Genomic DNA, 27,520 nt, shown 5'->3' on the forward strand with positions numbered 1-27,520 from the left:
GTGGTCTACGACCACAAAAAGGTGGTCTATCCCTCCCTCGAGGGAAGGGAAACAAGGCTTGGTCTGCAAATCGAGCCAGAACACAAAGAGTTCAGAGGCTCAGAGGTAAGGCACTCAGCCAAAAACTCCGAAACCTCGAAACAAGCACAACATGCGCAATCACCGAGCGCTCAATCGATGACATTTGAGTCTTAAGGTCGGTCAAAAATGGGGTGTCTACAATTGTTCAAAGAGGGTGATGGTAAGAACAAAGTCATCTCATAACCTTATGTCTGTTAAGACTTGTCAATTCATCTATCTATACTAATGCTTTTTTTTTTTGTTTCTTTTTTTTTTTTTTTTTTTTTTTTTTTTTTTGCAGCTCTTCCCCAGCCATCAAAATATTTCCGCCGAACTTTCTTCCCCAACTCCGATCTGAAAAGGCTTCTAGGTTTGGACATTGTTAAGCACAAAGCCCTTTTGCTGCTTAACTACGTATCGACCTACAATCTACTTTGCCCAACGTTCCCAAGCGAAGCAGGACTCTTCCATCTGCAACAACTCCACTAGTTGCCTCATCTCCGAGGCCAGACCAGGCCTCTTCCTCAGATCCAGTAGAGCAGCCATTCACCTCTACCCTCCAACTTATCCTGATATCTCAACGCAGACGCTGATGCCAACATCGTGCACCACCAAACACTCCAACTTGTAGAACTCGGAGCCGCAAACACCAAGAATCTGAGGTGTCGGCTTACAATCCTGCCAATCCCCCAATTGCCCTTTCTGCGATCCACTTTGGCACTAAAGTTACCGTCACTGCAACTGCCGATGACATGGATTGCAGTAAAGCCATCGTTGAAGACCTCCTGGCCGACTTGCCAGGAGTCGTCACAGTTCAATCTTCCTCTCCATCCTAGTCCCAACCCAATCCAAAACCCAAAAGAGTTAAGAGAGCCAAGGCAAAGGCCACAGTAACCCAAATCCCAACAGACTCAGAGGACGCAGTGCCGATTTCAAAATTAGCTGAGGTTGAGAAAAGGTTGCCTATCCCCGAGAAAAGACCCGCCGAGGCCAAGCCTTTCAACACTACACGGTCGAAGAAGCCGAGGTCAGAATGTGCAAGTTTAGGACTATTGGAAAACTATGTACCTTGAATCTAACTTTACAAAACAGTATGAACTTGAGATGTTTATTTGCAGTGCTAGTTAGAAAAATAAGTCCATTCAGGAGTTCTACAATGAGATGACTACTTATTGGGATTAGCTTGCTTTAATAGAACCATCAGATTTGCAATTACTTGACAATTATACCAAGTATTGGGCGAAACAATGTCTTGTTTAGTTTCTTATGGCCCTTCGTGATCAATTTGAACCACTTCGGGGAGCTATTCTTCATCTAATCCCCCTTGCCTTTTGTTGATGGTGCTATCTGCGAGCTTGTTGCGGAAGAAACTCATTTCAAGGTGGCTCATGGTGCTCATGCCTCCTAGTCAGTTTTTGCCACTCCTCTACTCTTGCCTACCCCACCATCTCATTTATTTCAGGTTACTGGTAAGCCCAAGCCTCGAGTTTCCAAGGATGAGTGCAGCTTTTGTCATCAGAAAGGCCATTCGAAATATACTTGTCCTAAACTTTTACAGCTCAGGGGTTATTCGTCTGGTCCATCGTTCTCTAAGCCGACATCTTCGGGATTTCGCTCATCTGCCGCCTTTTCTACACCAGTCTTTGAGAATGGTCCGTCTTCCAATATGCAGTCTATGTTTAAGCAGTTCAAGTATTTCATGGTGGCCAATCTTAATCTTTCATTCCAAGCCTCCGCTATGACTTCCACTCAGTTAGGTTTGTCTGGTTCACCCTCTTCAGGAAATATCCACGCTTCGTGGATTTTTTATTCTAGTTGTTCACATCGTATGACCCCTGTTGCATCTCTCCTTAGTAATTGTGTCTCCTCTTCTTCTCCTATCACTATTACTACCGCTAATTGTTCTTCTATGCCTGTACACTCTATCGGTTCTATTTCCCCTTCCCATTTGTCTCTTTCTCCTGTATTTTATGTGCCTTACCTCTTACTCAGTTTTATTTCTATTAGTCCATTATCTGATTCCGGGTTTGATGTTGTTTTCTCTTCTTCTCATTGTGTTGTGCAGGATCGGGTATCCCAGAGGCAACTTGGGGCATAAAGTTGGAGAACTATGTATCTTGGATAGCTTGCATGTTCCTCCAGAAGTGTCTTCTACTGTATTGTCTTCTTTTTGTTTAAACATTACGTCTTCTTTATTTTATATTTAGCATTCTAGGTTAGGTCATTTGTCGAGTGACCATTTGAGGATGTTAGTTCAGTCTAGACATTTAGGCACTTTACCATTGATAATATTTCTGAGTGTCGTGGTTGTAAATTGGCTAAAGTGTCTTCTCTTTCTTTTAATAAAAGTAGTTTTATTTCATCTTCTCCTTTTCAATTGGTTAATATTGATGTTTTACCAAGGGTGGTTCGCAATATTATGTATCTTTTGTGGATGATTACAGTCGGTTTACCTGTGTTTATTTGGCCTCCGTTTGGGAAGTGGGTTGGTTTTTTGGCTTTTTGGCTTTTTTGGCTATTTTAGCCTGGGCTAAAAAGCTTGGTTTGGGAAGGGCTTTTTGGCTTTTTGGCTTTTTTAGCTTTTTTTGTGAGAGAAGAATGTAATGATTATGGGTTGGATGTGATGTTTTGTTTGTTATGGCTAAAATAGCCTATTTTGTTTTTTGTGGCTAAAATAGCCAAAAAAGCCTGAAAACCATCTTGCCAAACAGAGGCCATGACCTGAAAATCTAATTTTTAAAAAATATATTCTAATTTTCACTCTATGATTCGCACTCAGTTTTCCACCACCATTAAAGTTCTCCGTTTTGATTTGGGGGGTGAGTATTACTTGTCTGAATTTGAGGAGTTTTTAGCTACTCATGGCACTATTCATTAGTCTTCGTGTTTTGACATTCTTGTCTAAAATGGTTAAGCTGAGCGCAAACATCGCCATCTCCGTGATATAGCTCACTCTTTGTTGTGCTCACTGCAGCATATCTTCTCAATCGGATGTCTACTCCTCTTCTCTTAAGCTCATCTTCGTACAAGCGTATTTTTGGTGTTACTCCTAATTATTCTCTTTTTTATTTTTTCGGTTCTGCATGTTTTGTGCTCCTTTCTAAACGTAAGAGCTCTAAGATTAGTTCTCATTGTGTTCTATGTGTCTTTTTAGGGTATGACATTAATCAGAGAGGTTATCGGTGCTATGATCCTGCTACCAAAAAGCTATACGTGACTAGGCATGTCGCCTTCATATTGACCCATTTCCTTCTGATGTTTCTCTCGAGTTTGTTTCTGATCTTGAGGTCTCTACCTTGCCTTTTACTGGCACTTCGGATATCTCACCAGCTACTCTCTCCCCTGCTTCTCCTACTTCCCCTACTCTTCTTCTTGTTTATCAACACCACAAAGCACTTTCAAGCTTGCCTGTCTCTAGCTTTACTATCCTCCCAGCAGTTTCTTTGGATCCTGTCCCTCCTGCACAGCGCTTTCCAAAGCGAGATCGTCATCCTCCGAACCGGCTTTGTTTTGGTAATACATGTTTTTCCTTTTTCTATTAGTCTTTTCTTTCTTGTCTTCATACTTATTTTGAGCCTAGCTCTCACAAGGAAGCTTGTCATGATCCCAATTGGATTGTTGCCATGAATGACGAGTTAACTGCTTTAGCTAACACTCAGACTTGGGATTTGATTCCATTACCTGCTGGCAACAATGTTGTAGCATATAAATGGGTCTATAAGGTCAAAACCCTTTCTGATGGTTCTTTGGAATGGTACAAAGCTCGTTTGGTTGCCCAGGGCTTTTCTCAGGAATATGAGATTGATTACGATAAGACTTTTGCCCCCATTGCCAAGATGACTACTGTTCGCACTCTTATCTCTGTTGTTGTTGCCCATTATTGGCCATTTTTTCAACTAGATGTCAAAAATGTTTTTCTGAATGGGCATCTTGCTGAAGAAGTGTATATGCACCCTCTACTGGGTCTCTTGTATCCTCCTGGTGTTGTATGTCATCTTCGTCATGCTCTATATGGTCTCAAGCAATCTCTCCATGCTTGGTATGATAGATTTCATTCTGTTACACTTCAACTTGGTTTTTGCCCTAGTCATCATGATTGTGCTATCTTTGTTTTGCGCATTTCTATTGGCCTTGTTTTCCTTCTCTTATATGTAGATAATACGATCATCGCTAGCTCTGATTCTAGTACTATTGAGGAGGTTAAGCATCAGGTGTTTCAGGAATTCAAGATGAAGGATTTGGGGTCTCTTCGGTATTTTCTTGGTATTGAGGTTGCTACTTCTCCTATTGGGTATCTTCTCTCTCAGACTAAATGTGCCTGTGATATACTTTCTCGTGCCAATCTCACTGATGACAAAATTGTCGACACCCCTATTGAGTTGTATGCTAAGTTTTCTGCTTCTGATGGCGTTTCTCTTAAAGATCCCACTTTGTATCGCAAGTTGGTTGGGTGCCTTATTTATCTCATTGTTACTCGTCCAGACATCTCCTATGTTGTGCACATTCTCAGTAAGTTTGTTTCTGCTCCTCATTCGACACACTGGGGTATCTTACTCCGTACTCTGCGCTACCTTTGTGGCCCTCTGTTGTAGTGTTTGTTGTTCTCTGCCTCTTCGGACTTGACTCTTCGTGCCTATGTTAATGTTGATTAGGCAGGTAACATCTCTGATCGCAAATCCACTTTTGGTCTTTGTGTTTTCCTCGGCGATTCTCTCATATCTTGGAAGAGTAAGAAACAGTCTATTATTGCTCGTTCTACCGCTGAGATTGAGTATCGTGCCATAGCTCATGCTACTTCCGAGATCATTTGCCTTCGATGGCTTCTTTCTGATATGGGTGTCTCTCTTTCTAATCCGATTTCGTTATATTATGATAATCAGAGTGCTGTTCAGATTGCCCATAATTTAGTTTTCCATGAGTGGACAAAGCATATTGAAATAGATTGTCACTTTATCGGACAACATCTTCAGGTTGGCGCTATTACTCTCTCTTTTGTTCCCTTCACTCTTCAGTAGGTCGATTTTTTTACGAAAACTCACATTGTTGCTCATTTTCATTTTCTTCTTAGCAAACTTTTGATACTTTCTACGCTTGCATCCTTAATTTGAGGGGGTGTGTGAATCATTGTATTTTATATTATTCATTAAGTGTAGTTTAGTTTTTCAGGTTATTAGGGTTTTATTCTATTTAGTTTATATATTTGTACTTAACTTTGCATTGATGATTTAATATTTCAATATACAAAATTTCTCTTCTCTATTATCAGTATGGACTTAAGTAATGGCTCGTACGAATTCTAAAGGTAGCTCCCACAATAGTGTAACACTTAGCTTTGCACCAGAAATCAGAAGGTCAGTGGATCTATGACAACAAAGGGTCACTTAAAGTAACAATACAGAATGTCAACGGTTATTTAAGTCCCCCAGGGGGTGAGACCTCCGTGGTAGTACTTACAAAATAATTGTGCAAAATACATTTAATAAATAGTTTTATCCATGAGTTCCCTTTGTAAGCAAATAAGGTTCATTTAACAAATTACATACTTACTAACTAATATAATTTGCAAAACATAATTTATATAAAATAGTATATGGTAGCTCAAAATATAATAAAACTCACTTTAAACTAATATAAGTTACAAACATAATTTACCAAAAACAACTTATGGCAGCTCAAAATATAATACAATTCACCTTAAACTAATACAAGTTTGCAAAACATAATTTACTAAAAACAATTTATGGTAGCTCAAAATATAATACGACTCACCTTAATATTATTTCTTTTATGCTACACCATTTCTCCTTTCTCTCTGTGTTTTTCATTAAGTTCGAACTCACCTATTTATAGGTAAGTTTTCCACACCTCATGACTTACCACGAGGGTGCACACCACAAGATATTAAGAGTGTAAAAATGGTCTGCGGCCCGTGGGCGATCTGAAGCCCGCTCGCAGCTCGGGGTGGGCCTGGGCCATCATTTTGAAGCCCGACCCCGGCGCGCTTGGCCCGGCCTATTAGCTAGCTTAAGGCCCACTCAAGGCCTGGGCCGCCCGAGGCCCATTGTCTTTTTTAGTGGAAAATAATAATATTTTGATAGAAAAAATTTTAAAAACAAAAAAAAAATGGTCAGGCCAACCCAAGCCCGAGTTTCGATCCACTAGTCCGAATACCCTTGGGCCTAATTTTTTGACCCGTGGGCCGGCCCGACCAGACCCAAATTTTAGCGGGAGCCCGTGAGGCTCACTATGGGTCGAGTCGGGCCAGATTTACACCCTTACTTCACACACAATTTCCTCTTTTTTCTTTTCTTCTCTTTCCTTCCTTTCTTTTCCCTTTTCTTTCTTTTCTTGTCTCTTTACCTTTCTCTCTCTTCTTTCTATATTTAATTATTATTATTATTATTATCATAATATAATATAATACAAACAAATTACATTAGTATAATAATATAATCCAATAATATATATACATATTGTTTGATTGAGGGGAGGCTTAGTCGAAACAACGTTACATTTTTTTTTTAAGGTAAAACACAATAACTCTTCATTTAAATTAAATTACATTTTATTACACACAATTATAAAATTAAATATTTTGGGATGTTACAACATGAGATACAGAATAGGATTGAAAGCCATGAAGAGCATCAAGTATAGGCTGCACAAAATGACCGAAAACCGATCTGTCTGTGGTATCCTACGAAGAGCTTGTACAACAGTAAAAGAGTCACCTTCAAGTTGAATGTCGAGCAAACCCAAATCCCATGCAAATTAGATTGCTTTGAGAGCTGCCAAAGACTCAACACAGTCCACATCTATCAAAGAACAAATCTTTTCTGCCATCGAAGCAATAACATCACCCTTAAAATCATGCACTATAACCCTAATTGAATCCATCGATTGCTCCTTCCCGGCAGAGCCATCAAAAATTACCATGAAAGTCCCACCACATGAAAAGATCCATATGCATTGTTCTTGTGTTGGGACAGGTACCTGAATGTGGTGTTGGGCCTCAACGGAATCATGAAGATAAGCACAAGCCAACACACCCACCTTCGGTAAAATTTGCTGTTGGGAGAAAATAAGAGAATTGCAACTATACCATATGTACCAAGAAATAATGTAGAATAATCCCATTTCCTTAACAGCAAAATGATCCATCAGCAAATAAACCCATAGGAAAGCATCAGGGATAAAACTGACATGCTTAGTTGAAGATAACAAGCATTAGCCCGCACAAGCAAAATACCCAAACACAACTTCCACATAAAAATCTTGATTTTATTGGGAATCTGCAACTTCCATAATAACTTGTTCCAAAACCACCTAGAAGACATGGCTAAATGATAGGTTGAGCACACAGTAAATCCATCATACTTGGTGTAGTGCCACATTACACAATCAAACAGCAAAGTGGGACATAAAGGAATGCGTCGAATAGCTTCAACGTCAATGTCTAAAAACAAATAGTGAAGCAGCTCGACATTCCAAGAGCTATAGGTATTATCAATAAGAGAACTCACCGTTGTAGCGTCAAGAAGAACAATAGGTGGAACAATAACTTTAAAAGAAATTGGACGAGGTATCCATTTATCAATCGTAACTCTGATATGTTGACCATTGAAAAATCTAAAAATCCCCTAGGTAATGATTTGTGATTATGTATCAATTTTAAGTAATAAATAACAATCACAATCAAACATCAAGATAAATTGACACAACGATTTTATGTGGAAAAACCACAATTGGAGCATCTTCAATTGTGATAAAAAAAAAAAAAAACTACGGACCAAAGCCACAAAACAATCCACTAAGAAGATATAAAAGAATTACACAAGTGTACTCTCAATTACCTAGCAAATCTATGCCCGAATCGAACCGACCCCTATGTGCCTCTTCTAACCCCGTCTTAACCTTGGAATTTTCTTGCCCAACATTGAATCCACAACGCCGACATCGAATCACGACGATGAGCCACTCTGGAATCCACCAAAGCTTCAGGCCCAAATTCCACGGAATCCACTGAAGAACAACTCTCTCTTTTATATTGAATAAAACAAACTAAACAAACCCTTTGATATAATCCACTCAATTCATGATTAATCTCTCACACATATCAAAGGAAACAAGCAAAGAAGCTCCAGATAAAAACCCTAATACCCAAGAAGAAGATATAGAAGTCATACCCTAAAATCGGACTGAAACACATATTTATAGAAAATAGATCTGCGATCTCAGCTCGAGCGCAAGAATGGCCGCTCAAGCAAACAAAAAAAACTCTCAGTACTTTTGCAGGCGAGTGAAACTTCTGAAAGATCGCGATCTCCGCTCGAGCGCAAGAATAACCACTCAAGCGGAAAAACAACTTCGATATTGTCAACAAAGTGACAAACATAAAAGAATTAACTTCTAAAACATTTCTACACGGCACAATTCGGGTTGAATTTGCATCTAAAACTCAAAGTCTCACTGAAATAAAAAGATCGAATACAATTATAATTGAAAAGAGTTTTGTAAAATGAGATTGCCAAGAATAAAAACTTAAAAACTATTACTAACCCTCCAACGAATTCTGCAGTCTAATAAAGTTTTAGCTTCATGATGCTACGCCAAGTAAACGATGGGTTATAGCCTAGAGACGCCTTAAGAAAATTAGGTAGCCTTTGGTTTGATTTTTAAATCATAATTTGAATTAAAATATTTCAAAATTTATAATCAAACAAAGTTTTTTAAAAAAAAAATTAAAAAATTATTTTCAAAACTCATAACCAAACTCTTTTCAAAACACTATTTAAAAAAAAAATCAAAAAATATATATATTTTTTATTTTGTTCTTTAAAATTATTTTGTTCTTTATTATTTTTTTTGAAAAATTATTTTTTTATTTTTTGTAAGTATTGGCCAAATAATTTATTATGATTTAGATATATATGGACAATCCAAAATTTTTTAATATTTAAAAAATAAAATAAAATATTTGAAATAAAAATTATATATTTAAAATAAATAAATAAAAATTTTAAATGTTTACAGTATACATTAAAAAAAATATTTATCCTAAAAAAATAAAAGGAAACTTTTTTGATAAATCCTTTTTTTAAGAGTTTTATTCCATCCAACCCATATTCTTTTTTACTATTCCATTAGATCCTATTTGAACTAAGAAAACCAAAACACACTCAATCTCTCCTACCCCTATTAATATTGATATTTAATATTGATTGTCATTATGTTTTGGTAATTTTCATGCATCAAAATGTTGACTGTCATTATATTCATATTAATTTGAAATGAATTTTTGTCATTGTGTTGTTGATTACATTATGTGAATATTCACATAATATAATCGAAATAAATATTCACATCATTATATTCACATTAATTTGAAATAAATTTTTGTCATTGCGTTGTCAATTATATGATGTGAATATTCATACTAGAATATACGAATGTGAACGTTCACATCATTACATGTTGTGAATAAGAATGTGTTGTCAATTAAAAATATAATGAACGTTATTTTTAATATGTTGTCAATTAAAAATAAGAAAATTTACATGTTATGAACGTTCACATCACTACATTAGATGAAAGAGAATTTTTTGGAAAGGTGTTGTGAATGTTCACATCAGATGAAAGAGAATGTTCACATTATTTTTAATATGTTGTCAATTAAAAATATATTTACATCAGATGAGAGAGAATGTTCATATTATTTTTAATTTGTTGTCAATTAAAAATATACTCACATTATATAATAATATAAAATAATAACATCAATGTTATTTAATTTATGTAAGAAATTTCCTATACCTTTGTCCTTTTCCTTCTCTCTCCTCTCCCTAACATTAAATGTTAATATTAAATATAACGCATAAGAGTCTAAGAAAATAATGTAAACTAAGAAAAATAATTTTATAGAATAAAAGTATAAATACATGGGACTAAGTGAGTTAAAAAATTTCTTCATGGACTTTTTAGGTTAGAATACTTCTAAATAGAATTTATCAATAAAAATTCCAAAATAAAATAAAGAAATTTTTTAAATATTTTTAAGAAACAAATCCAAAATAATTTTAAAACATAACTTAACACTCAAAATTCTTTTTAGAACTCTTTTTAAAACAATGTTTGGGATGATCTAAATAAGTGTACTTTTTGTCTTTTTACGAAAAGATGTGTAGAAAAGTAGAGAGGTGATGTGATAAAAAAAAGATAAAAATATGGATTATTTAGGGGATGCCAAACCATCCCTAAAACTCATAACTAAACAAGTTTTATCTCTTCAAAATTCATTTCAAAAATTTATTTTTTAAAACAAAATTCAAAACTTAAAACTCATTTAAAAAATTAAATAACGGAGTCTTAGGTCTCGTGTGACAATTACATATTTTAGCAAAAAAGTCAAAAAATCACTATAAATGATCATATCGCTCTCTTTAATATTTTTATATATCTTTTCATAAAAAATTACTAAAATGATTTGATACCAAACGAGACGTTAGTGTGTGAAAAAATACTTGGCTTTGAAAATTCGCCCAATCGAAGAATCGGGATTTTGCGCCAGCGTTGCATCATTAAAAGCTTGAAGGCAACGAAAACCAATACCACCAACTTAACATCGGCCATGTTTGGTAATATTTATTTTCAGCTTATTTTACTTTTTAGTTTAATTTAAGTTATTTTGATGTGTTTGGTTCAGTTTAATAACACAATTTATAGTTTTTTGTAAGTCAAAAATTAACTTATTTTTTGAGTAGATGAGAAGAAGCTTAATTTATAAGTAAAAAATCATATTATATTCACAGTTATAAACTATAAGCTGTTAGGCTATAAGTTATAATCACTTTTCCACAAATCTATCAAACGGGACCATCATAAATTATCATAATTATCCCAGTTTAAACCAACAATTTAACATCACAAATTATCATAATTTGGAGCAATTGTTCATTGCCCATGGGCATTGACGTGGCCATACCCAAAAAAAACTAATCCAAATCATTCATTTACGATAGGACACACAAATGAATGGCTGGAATTGTTTTGGGCCAATGTCACATGGGGCATGAAATATTTTGTGGAATTTACTAATGAGTCTTGTATACAAAATTTAAAATAATATATTTGTACTAATTAGTCATGTATATTTTCAATTGTTACTAAAAAAAATTTATTTTTCTTAAATTTTTTTTTAAGATGGTGTTACATCCTATCATTGCCGGACTTCTGTCAGACGGTTATCAGAGATTCGCTGGAATGTTCGACATCATTGGGAAGTCGTTGGGATATCACCGAAAATTCACCAAAATATCACCGGAAATTTGCCAGAATATTGCATCGTTGCCGGAAGTCGCCGGAATGTCTAAAATGTTCTCTGGATGTCAAAAATATCGTCAGATACTCACTGAAATGTTTAAAATATTGCCAAAAAAATAATAAATTGAGAAATTAAAGCAAAAGAACATAACAAAACGTGCTAAATATTAATAAGCTAAAAGAAGAAAGAAAGAAAAAAAAAACTAAGAACAATAAACAATAATAATGGAAATATATATAGATTATTTTCAATTTTTGTAGGGTTTAAACAAATAATCTCTAATATTGATCAACTGAAAAGCAAACTTTGAAACTATAAAATGTTACAGTTTTAAAGTATGATTCTATTAAGTTTATCTTAATTAATCAAACTGAAAAATATGTTATGAAACTGTAAAATTTTACAGTTCTAAAGAAAGTTATGAAATTATAAAATTTTACCGTTCTAAAGAATGGTTCATTTCAACACCAAAAAAAATAAATAAATAAATAAATAAAACTTTAAAATTTTACAGTTTTTACTTCTTGTAACTAAAACTCAAAAACAACTTGTTCAGAGCTTGAATTTTTTTTCTATTATAATAAGAAAATAGAAGTGTATAGTATAAAAAAAGTAATAATAATTAAAAAAAAAAAATTGAGAGATCGAAGGAAATAGACAGATATAGAGAGATTCTTGTACTCCGACAACTATTTTTTTGTTTAGATTTAGCCGAATCTAATGTAGATCTAAATAGATCTACATTAGATTTTAGTAGATTTACTCACATTTTCTTCATCGAAAACTCATCTCTTTCGCCGTCAATGAGCGCGAAGTAAAGAGTTAGTGCTCGGTAGTTACCAGTGAACACCAATCAATGGTGGTCATCGGTCGCTGGTGACTGTAGATTAGAAAGAGAAAGAAAAGAAGAAAGACGTGGTCGTAATCGTCGCCGATATCAGAGAAAAAGAGATAAAGAGAAGAAGCAAGGTGTAGGAAAAGATGAGAAGATAAATGGGTATATGACTTTTGGATTTATCTAAAAGGTTTTGGAATTAAATAGAATACACACTTTTCAAAAAGGACTTATGAGTAATTTGCCCAAATATTTTTTTTCATAATTTGTATATGATTCACACACAAAAAAGAAGAAGGGGAAATGACAGCATAATTGGACAGTCAAACGAAAATTATAAATCAGTGGAAAAGTTGATATATTTTAATAATTAAAATAATACTATACTTTTTCATGATTTTGTATTTTTTTTTTTATTGCCATCGCTGTGTAGTTATTTCTCCAAAAAGAAGTTTGTATTAAAAGAATGAGAAATGTTAGAGACCCATAATTAAAATCTCTAAATTCACCCCTAATGATGTGACGAAGCTATTAGACCCTATATAATTGAGTATATAATAAATTAAAAGTGGACACCTAACATATTATATTATTATAGATCAAATTAAGAGAGTTTTATTAAGAGACTCAAACATGAAAAATGTTTAACACTTACAAAAAAATCTTTTACAATCTAATTAATAATGTGATATAATATATGTTAATTTTTGATTATTATATTCTTAATTGAATTTTTTTTTTTTAACAAATAAATTTTAAATTTTGAGTCTGCCATATTACTCCGCAAACATTTTGTGGGAGTGTGGGACCTAACGAGCGACCCTTTTCTTGTAGGGGGGCTGATTAAGAAGAGGGAACTTTCTACTATTGATAGGCCTCCAAAACCAATCACCTTTGATACTTTTTGTGCCTCTGTGCTTTACCATTAGTGGGCTGACTGACTTAAAAAGGGTGAGCTTTCTACTACCGTCACTCTTCGAAAACCAATCACCCTTTGATACTTTTTGTGCCTCTGTGCTTTACCATAGTGATTGTCTTTCCCAATTCTCAAATCCCTTTTCTTTTTAATCTGATCATCAGACATCAACAATACTTCACTCAAACTTGTAGGCTGTGTTGGTGGTGTTGTGCATCTCACAGGTACATTACTCGATCATTTTTAATGGGTTTCTAATAGTTTGTTTACCTCATACACTTTTTTGCTCTTCTTCGCCTTCGTTGTTTTTGTATTTTACACTCTGTTCGAATCACTGGACCAGAAAACAAAAAAGAAAACAAAAAAAAATTATCATGTGTTTGGATGAATAGAAAAAAAAGAAAAACAAAAGAAAAAAAAAAGAAGAGTGTGTGGTAGAGGGATATGCGTGAAGTTTTTTCTCATGTTGTATTTCTGTGGGTAATCTTAGTAGGGATATGCTACAATGTGCGCATTGTAAAAAAATTACTATTTTTGTGATAAAAGTTGCAATTTTTTTCTTGTGTGATGAAAGTCACTATTTGTGATGAAAGTTATTTAATATTTGTATAATTAAAGTTTAATTTTTTGTGAAGAAAAAAGTTTTATTTTTTGTGACAAAATTTATACATTTTCTAATAAAGATATGTTTTCATGCATAATGCAACCCAAAATGGGTGCACATAGCAGCTTTTCCCATTTAGATCTTAGTATTATGAAATATACGTTTCTCAATAAATCTCACCATTTTTTATGAAAAATAAAATCTATAAAATAAGAGAGTTGTCTTTCTCACTATTTCTACGTAATTTATAAACACGAGATCACTCTATCTAAACGGGGCGTTAAAGTTGGTGTTAGTTTCATTCTAGTTGTTTCATTTTTTGAGGAAATTTTTACCATGATTTATTGTGTCAATCAGTGGCAGGGTCAGGAGTTTGGTTGAGGGAAGGCAAGAATATGACAAATTATTGAGTTGGATTTATTTTGAACACAAAGTTTAGTTTGGTTTTTGATTTGGTAAAAAATTACTTATTGACATTTCAAAATTATTATATATCATACATACATGTCACTACAATAAAGCCATCGTACCATTCAAATTTATAGACTCTCAAGCAATAAGAAATAAAAAAAGTAAAAAATGCCAACAAAATACACATAATAAAATAAAATGCTTTCTTAGATTTATTTCTGCAGTAAATAAGGAGTCAATCTATTTCCATATTCTAGTCAATGGTGTGTCTTGTTTATTGGAATAAGAATAGGAAATATTTAGGGGACATATCTGCAAAATAGTTTCAAAATCTTAGGCTAAAATGTAATTATTGAAAAGTTGAGGAGTGGCGCGTGCCCCTTTTGGACCTATGGTGGCTCCGCCACTAGTGCTGGTCATGTAATGCGGTGGAGGGTAGTGAAATATATATTTGTACACCAATATATTCTCAAAAGTGTATGTGCATGACATACGAACATGTGACAAAGGTTCTTGGGAAAATCTTTAGTCTTTAATTTCTTTGTTCATTCTTTGTTCTTCTTCTCACTTAAACTACACATTTTCCATAACTAGAAGGCTTTGACTTGCCCGGTAAGAAAAGGGCTTAGGTTAATTGGTCTTAATGTCTTTGGTAAACAAGGTGGGAAAAGAAATGGTAAGGATGTAGTTTCTTAACTAGATGAGAAAAGAAAAGAAAAGATTGTGGTTTTTTTACCATTGTGTTTGGATGAACTATAAATAAAAGAGGACATGTTTGTCATTTTATTTTTAATCTTTTGTATATAGATGGCCAATTTAGGTATTTTGAAAATAAATTTATACAGTAACTTTTGTTTCTCGCCAAATACCACCAAATTTGGTGAGAGAAACAGAACATGAGTTTCAAGTAGGGGTGGGCGCGGGTCGGTTGCGGCCACAAAACCTTCAATCCGCCATCCGTCCGTCAGATTGGCGGATTGGAAAAAATCAATCCGCATCCATCCACCAATCCGGCGGATGTGGATTGAGCGGATTGGCGGTTTGGCGGATGGATGCGAATTGGTTTGGCGGTTTGGAATTTTATAAATTTTTAACATAGTTCAACTTGTGCACTTCTTCAAAAAAAAAATGAGAATATTACAGTCAATGACTTAAAAAAGAATTACAATTACTGCATGCCTCATCTAACGAAAAAAAGTTTGAAACTTTAGAATATCACAATCACTGCATGTCTCATTCACATATTACAATCACAGCATGCCTCATCCATATAAAATATTACAATCTGTAGTTCTTAAAATATAAAAACAATTCAAACTACCAAAACCATGAATAGAGCAATAGTAGAGATTATATGTCTCTGTATTGTTACATTTATATATGTTTTTGAAAATAAAAACCAACCAACATATATCATATTTTCTATTTATTACTTTTAGAGTTAGATTTAAAAATAAAAAAATATAGATAAATAATACGTTTATTTTTTTCAATTCAAAAAATATATTCAAGTTAAAAAAAAAATTTCAACAGAATATTTGAACTCTTTTTCAATTGAAAACACAAACAAAATATTTAAACAAATTGAAAACACAAAGTTTTAAAAATTACTAAGGGTGCTCGCGGTTTGGCGGTTCGGTTGCGGCCAAAGGAACCTTAAATCCGCCATCCGTCCGCCAAATTGGCGGATTGAAGAAAATCAATCCGCAACCGTCCGCTCGTCATCACGCATCCGTCCAAAATGCGGCGGATCGGTTCGGTTCGGTCGGTTTTGGCGGATCGGTATATCCGCTGCTCACCCCTAGTTTCAAGAGAGTTCTTTTTCTCACAATTCTCATAAATTTTCACCTCCTCAATTAGTGAAAGTATTACTTGGTGATGAATAAAGAGGTTGTAGATGGGAATTTTATGGTCGAGGGAAGAGAAGGATGCAACATAATCCTGGTTTCATGAAAAGCCTTCAACTTTGGGACTTGAAGAAGTTTTGTTCTTCTTTGAAAAATTTTACATTAACATTCAATGAAAAGGATTTACATGTGCATAGGGGGACCCAAATTCGGTCAGGCTGGACCCAAATTCGGGTGCCCATGGTGGCATGGCCCAATTACCTTTTGGTAGTAGAGAGATACAAATTTGATTACTTAAATCCTTGCTATCTTGGAGATTAGGGTGGTTATCCCAATCACACTATTTGGGAAGTAGGAGACTTCCTATGCATCTTTTCTCTCTACACATCCATAATTGTTCTATTATATATTTATAAATATTGAAGAATATAGAGCCTTTGTATTGTAGAATAATTGGTTGCACTCATACTTGTGGTATCACTCCATAGCTTGAGAAATTTGTTTGTGGTTGTTTGTGATTGCTCAAGTATGTTGGAGCATGTTATTTGCTCTTGTTTAGAAAATTATTGGTTGGATTCAATTTACAGTGAATTTAGGTAAGTTCGAATATGTTTTGCTTCCACTAATATGTTCGTTTACACATAACTTCAATCTTTCCTAATCTGTTCAACAACAAAACCAATCCTAACAAGTTAAAAGTGCCAATTGTGATGGTGTAGAGTTTGAACCTTTAGTGCATGATAATTTTGTTGTGGGTCGTTGGCGCTTTTTGCCTTGTGTCACCGTGTCATGTTGTCCAAATGCTTTTCTGCAATGGAGAAGTCTACTACCATTGTATTCAACCAATCCACTTGTGGCGACCCAAGGGCAGGGCAAGGTATGTTGCTAAAGGTTGATATAAAAAATTATGTTGTTGTAGGGTGTAGACCTTATATATTACCTTGTGATGAAGCCATTATTTGGCATATAATATATAATTTTTAACACATAAAAATTTGATTTGAACTTCTGATGATTATCTAAAACTTGTTTTAATTTATATATATATATATATGTATGTATGTATAATATTTTAACATTGATATAGTTTTTTCCACCTTTTATTATATGATCGTCATCTTTGGGAAGAGGAGGATAGGTATGCCTTCTAGATTTGAAAACCGGACTGGTGAGCAAACTGGAGAAGGAGTTAGGTGGACGGGTCATTGGCTCAACCATCAGGACAAGCTAGATCGAACCGCGACGTCATAAATATATTTAAATTTATATATTAATATAAAAAATATAATTTTAAAATTATTCCAAATATACATATAAAAACCTAAATTTTCTTTAATAGTTTTTTAAACATTCTCAATTAAATTTGGTATGAATTTATTTTACATTTTTTATATTTTGGTTTTTTGCGAAAACAAACTTTTTATGTATGTTGAATAAATAATACTTATTGTATTGAATGTCAACAACTAGAATGTTGGCTTGGTGGTCACAATAGTAGCTTGCTATTCAATTGGTTCCATGTTCAAGTCCCCTTGCCAACATTTTTATGCATCCAGCTATGAAATTCTCAAACCGGGGCAGTTGTTGTGACTTGTGCCTGGTTCGAATGGGTCGCTGGTTTGGACGGTTTTGTGAACATAAACTGGTTCTTTGTGTGAAGCGGTTTTCATGGGTGGTCTGGACCGGAATCAAGCCCGGTTGCCAGATAAGATATGCACTAGTTAATTATGATTATGGATTATTGGAATAATTAAAGATATGCACTTCCATTTTCCATCACGATGATTGCTATATATGTTAGTCAATTATTAGTTTTGGAACACAGAGTTCAGTCATTGCATAAGCATTTGTTTACTTTTAACTTGGGGATTGAAGCTGTACCATAGATTGCAGTCCATCAACCCTACCAAAATTCTCAATACTCCAAAACTTGTGTACATTTATTTACTATTGGTGCGATGAATAGCTTTTGACATGTTCTTCAATTATCAACTTTTGTAGTGATTGATACAAGGGATAGATCCGAGAAAAGCCAAAAGTTGTTTAGTGAATCGCTTGTTTCTTCAAGTTAGTCATTTTCATTCATGAACATGGAAAGCGAAGCTTCTCAAAGTATAAGTCTTAATATCCTTGTGGAGAAGGAGAAAAACCGAGTTGTTTTTGTGGAGTCAAATAAGGATTTTGTTGACATTATATTCAGCTTCATGACAATGCCTATTGGAACAATCATTAGACTCACTCGTGAGCACTCATTGAAGGGTGAGATTGGCTGCTTGAAAAACCTATATGAAAGTGTAGAGAATCTTGATGAGGAACATTTCAAAAGTGAGTTCAAGGAGATAATACTTGATCCTCGAAGTGCAGCTGAAATCTACTGTAGGAATCTAAAACTAAATTTGAATGAAAGTAAAAGTGGCAAATATTATGTGTGTGACAGTGGTAATTGCAGTTTTGTGAGCTATACCAAAACTGATTGTTGCCGCTGTGGAAAACCCTTGGAACTTGAGGCAAGACTTCTAAGTCTGGCTCATGAAGATGGCGCAGTGTTTGTAAAACCAACTACACGCTTTATGATAACAGATGATTTTCAAGTATTGCCAATGTCCACTATGACTGGCTTATCTCTGCTTAGCAAACTTGGAGCGATGGATGAGAGCAAAATAGAAGAGAGAACTTTGAACATCGGAAAGGATGAGGTAATTAATGAATTGATTCTCTTATTACCCATATAAACAAATTCAATGTTTTTTCGTATCATTTTACAGTGCATCTCTTTCTCTTAGGTTCTGAAATTGCTAAACTATTCATTTGCATCAAGGACTCCCTTCTCTGACACTTTTATGGAACCACCTATCAATAAGACCAATGTTGTGATTCATCGTGGAGAATATGGACCAAGAAGTGCAGATCAACCTCAAAGCAACATGGACACAACAGCTAAACATTCAAAGATAAACTTGAAGCTTATCATCCACAAATCTAACAAAAGGGCATTGTATGCAGAAGTTGAAGAAAATTTCATTGAGCTTCTATGCAGTTTTCTTGTACTTCCAATTGGTTTTGTCTTCAAAGAATTTCCAAGCTTGCGCTTCAAGGGATGCATGGATAACATATACAAGAGTATCCAAGATTTTGACGACGACAAGTTCTTCCAATCTGAAGAGATGAAGGCAATTCTAGTCGATCCAAAACTAGCCCAAGGTCTTGCTTTTAGTAACAAACTAATTGGCATTGAGGAAGCTATGAACCCATCATTATCAACCCTTAGTTCCCTGTTTACAGCAAGATACACTCGGTTGAGTTCAAAGTCCCCTCCCGGGGAAGCTAAGATTTGCGGTGGATTTATGAAAGGACCATCCATGTACATGGTGACTGACAATTTGCTCGTAAAACCTATATCTCCAATCTCAGGCATATCTCTCATCAACAGGTTAAAGGTTCCCCTTAGTGATGTCGGTGAATTGGAGGTGACCATGGGTGAGAATGAGGTAATTTAACTATTGTCAAGTTATTTCTATTGAAGCATTTTGAGCAATTAGCACTAGCCTTACTACTACCAGAATCCATTGGCTTGCGCGGTTGCACCACTAGTTCACCACAGGTCCTTCAACTGTCATATAATAGGACAAATTTCACTTTACCCCATGTGGTTTGACCCATGTGCGGATTGTTGAATAGCTTGATATATTTTGTTGGGGCAATTGTTGACTTAACATGGTGTCAAGCTCAGGTTGGTAGGTTTTGGGTTCAAGTTTCTCCATTTGGGTTCTCTTTTCTCTCAATGAATGGATGTTTGCATCTCCACATGCAAGATGGGGTTGCATGTGAAGGAGGGTGTTGAATAGTTTAGTATAAATAGTTGGGCCAATTTCTTAACAACCTAAACTTTTGAGGCAATTGGTGACTAAACACAGATGACCCACTGTCAGTTGGAAATAAGCACCTAGGCTGCTATGGTTTGTAGACCAAAGTGTACCATTACTTTCGTCAATGATACATGTAAATTTTTCCAAGTACCCTCACCGTCTTCCCTTGAACCAAAATATATACACTGAGAGATAATTAGTGCCGTTAGGCACTCCCAACAAAGCCAAAGTAAAAAATAAATGAGGAAAAAAAAAAATTATGCTATTCAGTAGTGTATCCAACTTCTCAAATTATACCAAGTAAAAAATTTTAAAATGCATTTTGAAAACCATTCATAAGTAATTGTTTCATAAAATATTCGAAAGTACCAACATTTTGATTTTAAACAACGGAGTAGTGAAGAGTTAACTCATGCAAGTGCTACACCAAAGTCTAATATTTTAAATAAACACCAAAGTCTAAGTCCTACATCAACACAAGAACATATAAAAGACAGACAAGGAACAGCCACCAATGCTCTACAATACCAAAAAAATGCAAAACAACAAATTAAACACACTCACCAATGCTTTACAATCCTAAAGAAAATTAAAAATACTAAACAAAGCACATTAGCCAATGCTACTGTTGTCAATCACATGTAGAGGAGTAGAGGTTCGAGAGATAGAGTGGTGGTCAACAATATTGATGGAGGGTTGTCGTCGGTGGTGGGCGGATCATGGTGTAGCTCTCATTCTGCCTAAGTTGTAGCCTCATGGATTAACAATATAGAACAAGTGTCAAGGGTGCTTTGTTCCCTTTGAAAAATTGGAGGGAGTTCTCTATCCTCTCTAAGCTGTAGAATTGAATGATGATCACCACAACAACTAACAAAATATGGAATATATTGACAATGATGAAAGGTAGGGTATGATTATGTGTGCCCAACTGACCCATCCCTAATTTCAAGATCTCTTAACTTATTGATATTCCATGATTCAACTTTTGAAAGAGTGAGTTTTATGCTATGGGACTTTTGAAATTTGGGGCTATGAGATTAGGTGAGAGAGCTGGGTGTGTAGCATAGGTGTTGGCATCTGGGTTTATGGCTGAGAGGTTCGTTTTGTGTAGCATAGGTGAAAGGGCAATGGGTGGGAGAGATGGGTGTGCAACAATGGTTGTCTGGTGGTTGAGGGTGGCATGGACCTTAGGTTTGGGAGGGAAAGGAGAGGGGGTGCAGGGGAGTAGAGAGAGAGAGAGAGGAAAAAGAAGAATGACATTTTTTTTGTTGTACATTTAAAGATGTATAAGAGGTATCTTTGTCCTAAAAAGTGAACTTTTTTTGTTAGTGTCAGAAAAAAATTATCCACGTAGGCACGTGGTACTCACAACTCATAAACATGTATAGAAAAGCAATGTACTTTAGTGCACAAACTATAGGGAGCTAATTTGCTTATTTCCAAATGACAGGAGTCATCCACACATAGGAAAGTAAAGTCTATTTTGCCCGTTTATTATATATTACCCGAGATATGTTTATAAATTCAATTTATAAAAAATAATTCACTCACAATAAATTCGTACACAAAAGTTCTAGAAGAACAGCATTGTCTCAGATTTTTTGGTGCCGCTATACTTACTGTTTCAATTTCTTGACTCTAGTAGTCCCATTTCACTAACTTGCGAATACATCCAAAATTGCAGGTTTTGCGTCTATTGGTGGCTTCTTTGATATCAGGATCTGCTTTGACCAATGCTTTCAAGTCATTCATGCATAAGGAGCTAAAGCAAGAACCATGAGGCAATGTAATATATTGAACAATGGCAGAAACTCTACCAGGATGTAATGAATGGCTGAACATGTCTGTATATATAAGCCTATGTTCTACTGGAAGTATGCAAACTGCTTTCCTAGTATTAGAAAAGCCCTGTTTGGTGCAACTTATGGGTTTTTTTTTTTTTTTTTTTTTTTGTTATTTTGGGAAATGATGCTAGAGTATTTGATTAAGCTTCTGCTTATAGCTTGTGATGCAGAAATAGCTTGCTTATATAAACTGAAAAAATTCTGATTATTGATATCAGTGGAAAGTTTGCTTTTAGCTTTTGTTTTCTAATTGCTGGTTTTCAGCTTGCAAGAAGTTGCACCAAACAAACTCTTAAGTTCATGTCATGAACTGGTCTTAGACCCAAGTGGTGGCCACGACTACTTGGAGAAGCAATTTTGACAGTGGTAATGGTCAGAGTATTGCTGGGAAATATGTTGCTGTAGTAAGAGGCCCATGTGTTATTAAGCAATGGAGAGTGCACTCTAGAAAGGCTTCATTGGCATAACGTAACTTCCAGGTGCCTTCTAAAAGCCATCACAATTCACAAAATGATGATCAGATAAGGAGTGACTTTTGTACGAGTCCAAAGCATGAGTTCTCATCTATATAGAACCCGCACTGATATCCCAGTGGTAAAACGACTTGTTTTAGAATGAAAACAACAAGAGTCGGGGTTTATGATGATCAGATTAGGAGTGACTTTTTTGAGTTGCCTTGTAATGAACTATAAATCTGAATGTCCTAGGTTTGATGACTAGTATGTGCAAGCATTCAGGGTTATTCTTTCAATTTCTTGTCTTTTGTTTAAGTAAAATAGAAAATAATTTTTTTCTTTTTTTGTTAAAAAAATGTTTTGATTTTACAATAAATGAAGATCCAAACCGTGATTTTAACCATTATTCATAAATTGAAGATTTAATTCTAACATGTGTACTTTGGGAGGCCAAATTCATGTCCCTCACAAACGCATTTTAAAAGTTGACTCGAGAAATCCAAAATTCATCTTGGTTGGAGGAGGCCTTGAACACTACACTTTGAGACAATGTGCCAAATTTGAGTAACAGCGGACAACTTGAGTTCCATATGGGCTAAAGAATTGGTAAAAGTAGCCGGGCGAAGCCTTGTGTGCTCCCCAAGAAGCTCCAACGACTATAAATGGACAAAAAATGATCCAGCATTGAAAACAAATGGTCCTCACCATTTCATACTCCAATTTGACTACATCAGCTGAAATTAGAAACTTAAGAAACTAAGGGCCTCTTGGTAACGTTTATGTTTTCAGTTTATATTTACAAAAAATTTATAAATTGATTTTTGTTTATTTTTAAAAAAATATAAACTACAAACGCGTTTGGTAATTAATAAAATGTTTGAAAAATTTTAAAAATATATAAAAGAGTGAGAAATGGCAAGTAGTGGCAAGTGGCGGCGGAAGACGGTGGTGGAAAGTGGTGACGGTGGGTGGAGGGTAGCGGGTGGTGGTGGATGGGTGGGTGACGGTGGCGGGTGGTGGTGGTGGTGGGTGGGTGGCGGATGGGTAACGGTGGCGGGTGGTGGTGGCAGGTAGGTGGCGGGCGGTGGTGGGTAGGTGGGTGGGTGGGTGGGTGACGGTGGCTGGTGATAGCGAGTGGGTGATGGTGGTGGTGGTGGCGGGTGGTGGGTGGCAGATGGCGGGTGGTGGTGGGTGGCGGGTGGTGGTAGTGGCGGGTGGGTGGCAGGTGGCTGGTGGTGGATGGTGGTGGAAAATGAGTGGTGAGTGGTAGTGGCGGTTAGGTGGCAGCGGGCGGTGGATGGTAGTGGCGGGTGGATGGCAAGTGAGTGGTGGTGGTGGTGGTGGTGGCAGCGGCGAGGGGTGGGTGGTAGTGGCAGGTGGGTGGTGAGTAGTGGTGGCAGGTGGTGGTGGGGGGTGGCAGGTGGTGGCGGAAGACGGTGGTGGAAAATTGGTGGCGGGTGGTGGCTAGTGTTGGGTGGTAAAAAAAAAAAAACTCAAAACTTAAAACAGAAACACATTTTTTGAGTTTACATTTTTTGGCCAAATTTATAAACTGAGATCACTGATTTATAAATTAAAAATTTACCAAACAACTTTTTATTTGAGTTTTTAAAATTTTTATAAATATAAATAGAAAGCTGAAAACATAAGTGTTACCAAACGGCACCTAAACAAATGAAATTTATAATTTTGTGATTAAATAATAAAAAAAAGTTGACAATAGTTTGGAAGATGAAAGTGAAAGTAACTCATAATCATAACAATAATAATCATAACAATATAAAGATTTCTAATGGCTATCATGAAAAAAGAAAATAGTCTAATGCAGTACAGGGCAAGAAATAAACAGCCACAAGAATGGGCAATGAACCTTGTAATCATTACATACACAAATTTGGACATTTGAGGCACAAAGCAGGCATTTTGTTATTAAAATAGTTATAGACGACAAGGGGGGAAACTCTTACCCAACAAAGCATCCTGCAAAATGCAATAACGGCACAGAAAGTATTATGAATAATACTTGGTCCCTCAAAATTTGTGACCTTGACAATCTCAATTGATTTATGATCACTTATTATTTATTTATATTTTTCTCTCTCTCTTCCTTCCCTCTCTCACAAATGTGTGTGGGGTTATGAGAGTCCCTATCATAACTAACGAATTATAGAAAAATATTTAGAATTCTTTTTTTTAGAGACCTTGGATCTCAACTATTAATATATGTGTAAGACCTATTCATATATGTGTGAGGTTCACACTATCAATAATTAAGATCTAAAGAAATTGTGGAGCCTCTAAAAAAGGATCTCAATCATTGTTGAGAATTATAACTCCAAGTTCACTAGATAAACTATCAGTTATCATTGACCGCAAATATTGGCATATAACGCTATTGTAGAATTGAATCAGAATTTTAGTCAACTCTGAATTGTGTAGCAGCCAATCATAAGATGACATGTCATTTGGGAGTAGGAGCTCCTCTAGAGTTTCTTTTTTTCTAAAGTTTGGTGGATTGTGTAGTTGAAATTTAATTACAAGTCATATCAATTTTTCAGCATTAAATCTCAACCACCACACAATACACCACTTTAAGAAATTTTAAGAAAAAAACACTCTAGAAGATCCTTAGTCTAATGGGTCAGAGGACAAGTTTCTCCTTTTTGTAATAAGCAAATATATAAGGCAACCGAAATTGAGGTAAGAATATCAGCATAGGTTGCCATCACAAAATAAAGATAAATTATAAATACACCTCTTAAAATTTGTTTAAAATATAAATTATTCCTTATTGTTTCGAACATTACATCTCACCCGTTGAAGTTTTAATTTCATGACAAATAATCTCTTTTATTAATAAATCATCAAATCAATTGACAGTTTTTAATAATGCCAAAAAATTATTTTAGTTAATAATTTAGGTAATTTTTTTATTGAATACAAGAACAGTTAGAAATTTTATTTTTTAATTAATTTTGCTAAATAAAAAATTATGACAAGAGAATATTTATAATTTTCTAAACTACATGAATAATTCGTATTTTAAGAAAACCTCCGGGGTGTATTTTTAATTTACCCAATAAAAAATATAAATAAGACTTATTTTTCAAATAAAATTTTCATTGAATCTTATTTATTAGGAGTGTTCAAATTATCAAGTGAACGGAAGAATAGAACCAAACTACACTCTTGGGTTGGGTTTGTTTAGTTTTTGAGTGCAACGGTAACGGTTTCGTTCTGAGTTTTCAAATCTTCAAACTGATAAAATTGGATTGGTTATTAATTTAGACATTGTCGAAACCGAACCAACTCGAGAACCGAACCTATATATATACACTAGTAGTGGGGCACACGCAATGTGTGTACAACTTAAAAAATGAGAAGTTATAATATTAAATAATGATTTTTCTTCAAATATATTTTTAAGTTTTTTTTTTTAATTTTGTTTAAGAACTATCCAAATAATGTTGTGAGAAAGATCATGAAAAAAAATTAAATATCTATTTTTAATTTGAATAACTTTTGGTGTCTTCCTTATTATCTATAAATTTATTTTTATTTACTTAATCAAATTTAAAAGGGTCATTTTTTGATAAGTCCTATTTATAACTGTTTTGTTCCATAAAACCCAAACTGTTTCTGAATATTCCATTAGGTCCATTAATTGTTAAAGGACGAAATAACCCTCTCCGCCTCTCCCGCGTGAAACCGATTCTGCAAAAACCCATTCCTATTCGAAATATTTCATCCACAAAATTTCCAAAACAAAAACTCAATCGACGAAACGATACTGATATTGCCTCCAGTAACCCTAGATTCCTCTTCGTCTCACCACTGCGAAGCTTCACATCGGAAGGAGGGTGCTTCGTCGTTCGAAGATTCTTGTCGCCCCATTGAGTTTATTTTATCCACTGAGTGTGATCCATACCCACCAACCATGACGAACAAAAGTAAGGAATACCATTCCACCTTCTGCTTCTCAATCATAATGTCATCATTGATGTATACATACACCTTCTGGTTTTCGGATTTGAATTTGTAAACATAGATGTTTTCGGAATTAATTTTGTAAAAATATATGTAAACATTCACATTGGCCTCTACCTGTTGTAGTTTTCGGGATTTGTTTTTGCACACATGAATGATGTGAACATTCACATTACTCTTGATTACTGGGTAAATTTAGAGTAGTACACACTGATGTGAATGTTCACATCATGTGAATGTTCACATTAATGTCAGAACACCCAAACTTCACTCAACACTGTGCTGAATTGTGATTTAAACATTGACATTGTGACATCAATGCCCAAGTTGTTTGTGTTATTGGGTGTAGTTTGGCGCTGCTGATTCCCCCCTTTGATTTTTAGCAAATTATTACATAATGTGATCACCCATGTAAGCATTCACATTGGCCAGTAAATGTTGTCGTGTTCGAAATTTATTTCTCAAACATGGACGATGTGAACATTCACATTACTCTTGATTACTGGGTAAATTTAGAGTAGTACACACTGATGTGAATGTTCACATCATGTGAATGTTCACATTAATGTCAGAAAACCCAAACTTCACTCAACACTGTGTTGAATTGTGATGTAAACATTCACATTGTCACATCAATGCCCAAGTTGTTTGTGTTATTGGGTGTAGTTTGGCGCTGCTGGTTCCCCCCTTTTATTTTTAGCAAATTATAACATAATGTGAACACCCATGTAAGCATTCACATTGGTCAGTAAATGTTGTCGTGTTCAAAATTTATTTCTCAAACATGGACGATGTGAACATTCACATTACTCTTGATTACAGGGTAAATTTAGAGTAGTACACACTGATGTGAATGTTCACATCATGTGAATGTTCACATTAATGTCAGAAAACCCAAACTTCACTCAACACTGTGTTGAATTGTGATGTAAACATTCACATTGTCACATCAATGCCCAAGTTGTTTGTGTTATTGGGTGTAGTTTGGCGCTGCTGGTTCCCCCCTTTTATTTTTAGCAAATTATAACATAATGTGAACACCCATGTAAGCATTCACATTGGTCAGTAAATGTTGTCGTGTTCAAAATTTATTTCTCAAACATGGACGATGTGAACATTCACATTACTCTTGATTACAGGGTAAATTTAGAGTAGTACACACTGATGTGAATGTTCACATCATGTGAATGTTCACATTAATGTCAGAAAACCCAAACTTCACTCAACACTGTGTTGAATTGTGATGTAAACATTCACATTGTCACATCAATGCCCAAGTTGTTTGTGTTATTGGGTGTAGTTTGGCGCTGCTGGTTCCCCCCTTTTATTTTTAGCAAATTATAACATAATGTGAACACCCATGTAAGCATTCACA

The 27,520-nt window shown here is 35.0% G+C and overlaps 1 protein-coding gene across 3 annotated transcripts in view; it reads left to right on the forward strand.

Annotated features, from left to right (window-relative positions):
• LOC114296810 (uncharacterized) overlaps positions 1-21,780 on the forward strand; it is a 68,828-nt gene extending 47,048 nt beyond the window's left edge. Inside the window, exons 1-4 of one of the 3 annotated variants that reach the window (XM_082868787.1) lie at positions 13,091-13,355; positions 17,995-18,689; positions 18,777-19,481; positions 21,544-21,780. In XM_082868787.1, coding sequence (XP_082724913.1) covers positions 18,078-18,689; positions 18,777-19,481; positions 21,544-21,639 — 1,413 coding nt within the window. In that variant the 5' untranslated portion in view covers positions 13,091-13,355; positions 17,995-18,077 and the 3' untranslated portion in view covers positions 21,640-21,780. Of the gene's footprint in view, positions 1-13,090; positions 13,356-17,994; positions 18,690-18,776; positions 19,482-21,543 lie in introns of those variants that run through there. The other 2 variants (XM_082868786.1, XR_014329470.1) reach the window with 2 other exon arrangements.
• Positions 21,781-27,520: the final 5,740 nt, after the last annotated feature.

Source organism: Camellia sinensis, chromosome 5 (genome assembly GCF_055761805.1).
Source record: "Camellia sinensis isolate YWXY chromosome 5, ASM5576180v1, whole genome shotgun sequence".
Classification (NCBI taxonomy): domain Eukaryota; kingdom Viridiplantae; phylum Streptophyta; class Magnoliopsida; order Ericales; family Theaceae; genus Camellia; species Camellia sinensis.